We start from the raw sequence: 6,281 nt of genomic DNA, 5'->3' as shown, positions 1-6,281 counted from the left end.
AGGCTAAACCACCCCAGCTCCTTCAGCCTCTCCTCATACTGCTTGTGCTCCAAACCCCTCACCAAATTTGTTACCCTTCTCTGGACCCAGCAAGCTGACTTGGGATGAAGCTAGGAGTTTCTTGCTGCTCTCAGATGGACCTGTTCATCTAAGAAGTATAGGAAGACCATCAGTTACTCCAACACTTCGAGCAGTGTTCAGTCTGGTGGAGAGACTCAGCAATACTTCTCTAGCTTGTAGGATTGATGTTGCAAGCAGAATTGTCAGCCAAATTCCTAAAAATCCAAAGGGTTTTATGTACCTGTACAATTAACATTAGATGAGACAGAATTTCAAGAGGTGCTTAAAAATAAATCTGGCAGTTAATAAGTTTTGCATTTAGCCTTAGTTACTGAATTTAGATGCAAGAGCTGTAGCTCCATTGGCCATCTTTTAAAATGGAGTGATGAAGATCATCACATTTATTCCTCCATATCAAAGTTGGTGGAAATGTGAAGAGATTTAGTCAGTAACAACAATCCTTCTAGAAATCAAGTGCTAGTCAGCCTGAGAAGAATGAAATGTGCATTGAAATGTGCAGACCATTGCCAATGGTGTTGGTGAGCTGAATTATACTGAAGAAACAACAGGTGAGGAAACAGGGTTTTTAGTCTTGTTCATTTACTTTGTTTACTTCCATAGAAGCTGACTCCTGCAAGTTTACAAAATGTATTGATACATTTGATAGAACTGCCCCTTCCACCAGCACTGTGTGCATAGGCTGCAACTCCAGATAGAATAGCACAGAATTAACCCAGATGTTACAGAACAATTAGATGCTAAGATCGTTTTCCATTTTTATCCTTTACAAATTGGCATTGTAGCGATCTCTGTTCTGAAAGTCTCTGTAAGCACGTTTTGCATCTGTTTTGCTGTGTGGAATTCTTCCAAAAGGTTCCAGATCATTGAAGCAGGCATCAAAAACTTCATCCACAGCTTTTTCTGCCGTCTCTTTGCTGACTTTTCTGACAGCCAAAATGGAACGGATTGCTCTGTCCCGTACACATGTCTGCAGTGGGAATTGAAGAAAAAAAAAGTCTGTCATTATTCATTTATTCTGTCTCCTACATTTTGCCAAGTATTAATCCCTACATGTGCAACAATTCTGTATCACAGAAGAGTCAAACAATGCCTGTAATAAGCACTAAATTACTTCCCCCCCCCCAGCCCCCAATGTGTGGTTTAGTTTTCCACACACAAATAAACTCTCAGGTTAGTGAAATACATTTGTTAAACAAAAGAGTTAAAATACAGTTTGGAATTAGTTGTAGGTATCAAGTATTTCTACACTTTGACTTGCACACAAGTATGTCAGAATACAAGCTAGTATTGTTCCAGTTTAAATGCTATAAATCATTACTGCTCCACTGGCTTTTTTTTTTTTGCTTACACAGTCTGTCTACTAAAAGACAAAGAAACATGTAAACATGTTGTCAGTTAGAGGGTAGTCAGTTAGAGGGTAGAAAGGCTCTGCAGAGGGACCTCGACTGACTGGACAGATGGGCAGAGTCCAATGGGATGGCATTTAACAAGTCCAAGTGCCGAGTGCTGCACTTTGGCTACGGCAATCCCATGCAGAGCTACAGGCTGGGGTCAGAGTGGCTGGAGAGCTCCCAAACAGAGAGGGACCTGGGGGTGCTGATCAACAGCCACCTGAATATGAGCCAGCAGTGTGCCCAGGTGGCCAAGAGGGCCAATGGCATCCTGGCCTGCATTAGGAATAGTGTGGCCAGCAGGAGCAGGGAAGTCATTGTGCCCCTGTACTCTGCTTTGGTTAGGCCACACCTTGAGTCCTGTGTCCAGTTCTGGGCCCCTCAGTTTAAGAAGGACATCGAAACACTTGAGCGTGTCCAGAGAAGGGCAACAAGGCTGGGGAGAGGCCTTGAGCACAAGCCCTATGAGGAGAGGCTGAGGGAGCTGGGATTGTTTAGCCTGGAGAAGAGGAGGCTCAGGGGTGACCTCATTGCCCTCTAGAACTACCTGAAAGGTGGTTGTAGCCGGGAAGGGGTTGGTCTCTTCTGCCAGGCAACCAGCACCAGAACAAGGGGACACAGTCTCAAGCTGCGCCAGGGGAGGTTTAGACTCAAGGTGAGGAGGAAGTTCTTCACCGAGCGAGTCATTCGTCATTGGAATGTGCTGCCCAGGGAGGTGGTGGAGTCATCGACCCTGGAGGCAATCAAGAGGGGATTGGACGTGGCACTTGGTGCCATGGTCTAGTCATGGGGTCTGTGTTAATAGGTTGGACTCGATGATCCTCGAGGTCTCTTCCAACCTTAATTATACTGTGATACTGTGAAATATCCCCAGCTACAAGCTGTCACTTAAACATTAGCAAATACTTTGGATTCAATCTTACATCGTCATTACTATTTAAAAACAACGAAACAAATCAATACATTTCTATATGAATTAGCACATATGGCTACTTAGAAACCTTCTCATTTTCCTTCCTCCAGTTTCCAAAAACTTTCTTAAGTTTTATCCAATTGTAGTGGGTAAAGCATTCCTGCAAACCCTGGGGTTTTTTGTTCTTAATAACCATCCATTGTTAGTGGTAACGCTTTACAACATGACTAAGTACTCAGGAATTTAACAAGAATAACAAGGCGGAAAAATTTATCATGATGGATCTAATGGAGGATGTCCCTGCTCACAGCAGGGGGGTTGGAGAGAGGTGATTCTCCCCATCTATGCTGCTCTCATGAGAGCCCACCTGTGTCCAGCTCTGGAACCCATATTACAAGAAAGACCTGGATGTGATGGAATGTGTCCAGAGAAGGGCTATGAGGATGATCAGAGGGCTGGAGCACCTCTCCTATGAGAGAGTTGGGGTTGTTCAGTTTGGGGAAGAGAAGACTCTGAGAAGACTTTATTGTTGCCTTCCAGTATCTGAAAGGGGCCTATAAGAAAGCTGGTGAGGGATTTTTTACGGTGTCAGTGAGCATTAGGACTAGGGGGATTGTATCCAAGCTAGAGGAGGAGAGATTTAGATTAGACGTTAGGAAGAAGTTCTTCACCTTAAGGGTGGTGAGACACTGGCACAGGTTGCCCAGGGAGATGGTGGAAGCCCCAACCCGGAATGTTTTTAAGGCCAGGCTGGATATAGCTTTGGACAACCTGATCCAACCCTGCCCATGTCAGGAGGGTTGGAACTAGATGGTCCTTGAGGTCCCTTCCAACCCTGACAATTCTGTGACCTTTGGAGGTCCTTTACAACCCAAACCATTCTATTAATAATTATAAGTTATTAAAGGTTAATTAAGAGAGAGCAGCAAGTGCATGGCATCTATTTCTTTCTCTGATGTTTTCAACTATGAAAGTGTAGAAGGCTGAGATCAAGTAGGTAAAGAGAGCTCATAAGAAATCAATAGACTTCAACATCTACAGTCTTTACCTGATGATGTCCTTTCAATCCAAATTTAAACCTGGCCATTTCATTCATCAGTGTACAGTCTCCACTGAGATTAGCAGCTCGAATCTGTTGAGAAAAAAAGCCACACAATCAGAGAAACACAAGAAAAAGCAAACTCAAAAAAGCTGTAACAAATTTTTTTCTCACAATTTTTTTCTGGTGACTGCTGGTAGAGAATATTCCCCGGGACACTTCTACTTACTAAGTACAAATTTAGGCTGATCTGACAGAAAGGGCAAAATGGACTAACAGGATTAAACCAAATGAAGTGTGTGTGACAGCACTCCTGTTTAAACATGAAGCATCGCTAATAAACACCAGCAATTACTGTAACAACAACATCAGAAGCACTTTAACTTACCTCTGAACACGCTAAGTGTTTGACATTTTTAAACCAGTCCACATGTGCACGACAGTGATCAAAAGCATGAATTAATTCATGTGTCACCACCCGGTTCATGTGGGATTGCTGGCGAATGTTGTTCTGACACAGAACAATCTGTAGACAAAAAGACACAGATAGTCTTTTCACCAACTTTCAACATCTTCCTAACTTATTATCACCTACAGCATTTAAAGGCTCTTCACAGAATCAGTAAGGTTGGAAAAGACCTCAGAGATCATCGAGTCCAACCTGTCACCCAAGACCTCATGACTGTTAAACCATGGCACCAAGTGCCACGTCCAATTCCTTCTTGAACACCTCCAGGGACGGTGACTCCACCACCTCCCTGGGCAGCACATTCTCTCTCTGTGAAGAACCTCCTCCTCACATCTAGCCTGAATCTCCCCACCTCCAGCTTCATTCCATTCCCCTAGTCCTATCACTACCTGACATCCTGAGAAGTCCTTCCCCAGCCTTCCTGTAGGCCCCCTTCAGATACTGGAAGGCCACAATTAGGTCACCTCGGAGCCTTCTCTTCTCCAGACTGAACAACCCCAACTCCTTCAGTCTGTCCTCATAGGAGAGGTGCTCCAGCCCTCTGATCATCCTTGTGGCCCTTCTCTGGACACCTTCCAGCACCTCCACATCCCTCTTGTAATAGGGGCTCCAGAACTGGACACAGTACTCCAGGTGGGGTCTCACCAGGGCTGAGTAGAGGGGGAGGATCACCTCCCTTGACTTGCTAGCCACACTTCTCCTGATGCAGCCATGAGAGTGGTGAGACCCTGGAATGGGTTGTCCAGGGAGGTGATCGAGGCCCCGTCCCTGGGGGTGTTTAAGAGCAGGCTGGATGAGGCTCTGGCCAGCCTGATCTAGTGTGGGGTGTCCCTGCCCATGGCAGCGGGGTTGGAACTAGATGATCCGTGTGGTCCCTTCCAACCCTGAATGAAACTATGAAACTATGAAGAACTTTTTCCTCACCTCAGATCAGTGCTTTACAACATTAACAGCCTCATCATTCTGCAGTGTGCTAGCTTTAATACTATGGCACACCTTTCATTTGTATTGTTTTCATGACTAATTCAGATATTGGCATTAGTGGTGGATTTAATCCTGGTAACAAAAAGGTAGAAAAAAATCAATGAAAAGTAGTCCTTTGAAAGAGGGCAGTGTCTAGCACCTACCTGAGATGTGGCAGCATCAAAACCTCCACTGACACAGCCATCACAGTTTTCACAAGAAAAGTGCCGGTCATTGAAGACAGTGCTGAAAGGGCCCAACAAATGAAGTTATAGAGAAAAATCTGAAAAAGGCTTGCAGCTCCACATAACAGTGATGTTGCTACAACAGAACAAGACGAATCAGTTTACATACCAGCCAGACTGCTTCATAGCCTCAAGAAGAAGCTGAGCGTATGGATCTAGAAAAACATTGCTGCAATCAATTTCTCTAGACAAAAGTTTTGAAAGTCATCTATAATCAAAATATAAACACAGTGAAGGAAAAAAGAGAAAGCACTAGACAATGTCAATTTATGCTTTGCAGTATTAAACCTTAATGCAATGCAACTGGCAGCACCTCTTACAGCTCAGGCTACATAAAGTGATAATAGAATTACATATGCAGAGCTACTTAGGAATCAAGTCACTGCCTACATTATGCCATTAGTAGCAGACATCAAGAGACTGGCCTTTAGTGACCACTGTTTCCATAACATTCAGTCAACATTATTGTAGTGAGAAAGGCAGAAACAAACCAGAAATCAACAAATCCCCTCAAATATTCAAAAGCAGAATGATCAGACTGAAGGAAGGGAAAAAAAAATAAAAATCACATCTACTTTTCAAGTTACTTCCTTTGTCTTAACCAAAACCAAGGCGCAGCAGCCCTGTTCGTGCTGACAACTACTTGGGCCCCGTGCACCTGCCCCGAGGGGACGGTGACAGCGGGAGAAGAGGAGCCCAGACCCTGCAGTCCAAGATCACCACGGCGAGCCGCAGCAAGCAGGGTTCACGGACAAGCAAGGTTCAACCCGGGGTGCCCTCCGCTGCGCCAGGGCCTGGCCAGGCCCTCCAGGGTACGGGGACGCTTACTCGTGTCTAGGGTCATCCTCAGCATCAGCTGGCATTTGTTGTGAAAAGTGAATAAGCTGCGGACCAAGAAGCTCTGCGGCTTCTTATTCCGGTCGGGGAAGAGTCGGTAACCCAAGTCATCCTCCTCTCCGGCTTTCTCCTCGGCTACCGGCGGCGAGCCAGCCTCCCCTTGCTCCATGGAGAACCCCCTCCGCCTGCCGGCCACCGTCCCCAGTAGCGGCGGGGCAAAGGGCAAGAGGCGAGGCAGAGCCAATCAGCGGGCCAGCTCCCCGCTACGCGCAGGAGGCGTGGCCAGGCAGCGCAGCGGGCTGAGAGCCGAGGACCAAGAGCGGCGCGGTGTGACTGTACGCGC

The 6,281-nt window shown here is 45.9% G+C and overlaps 1 protein-coding gene across 1 annotated transcript; it reads right to left on the bottom strand.

Moving 5' to 3' along the window:
• Nucleotides 1-643: 643 nt before the first annotated feature.
• On the bottom strand, nucleotides 644-6,141 carry ATP23 (ATP23 metallopeptidase and ATP synthase assembly factor homolog). Its single transcript, XM_068170374.1, has 6 exons — nucleotides 5,930-6,141; nucleotides 5,211-5,256; nucleotides 5,021-5,102; nucleotides 3,813-3,950; nucleotides 3,434-3,517; nucleotides 644-1,048 (listed from the first exon to the last, which is right to left on the bottom strand). The coding sequence occupies exons 1-6, from the start codon at nucleotides 6,105-6,107 to the stop codon at nucleotides 845-847; spliced, it is 732 nt and encodes a 243-aa protein (XP_068026475.1). The 5' UTR covers nucleotides 6,108-6,141; the 3' UTR covers nucleotides 644-844.
• Between the last annotated feature and the right edge of the window lie 140 nt (nucleotides 6,142-6,281).

Source organism: Melanerpes formicivorus, unplaced genomic scaffold (genome assembly GCF_026170545.1).
Source record: "Melanerpes formicivorus ecotype bairdi unplaced genomic scaffold, bMelFor1.0.p_v2 SCAF_3, whole genome shotgun sequence".
In the NCBI taxonomy this organism is placed as follows: Eukaryota; Metazoa; Chordata; class Aves; order Piciformes; family Picidae; genus Melanerpes; species Melanerpes formicivorus.
The sequence above is the reverse complement of the archived record's forward strand: the minus strand, read 5'-3'. Positions and strand labels throughout refer to the sequence as shown.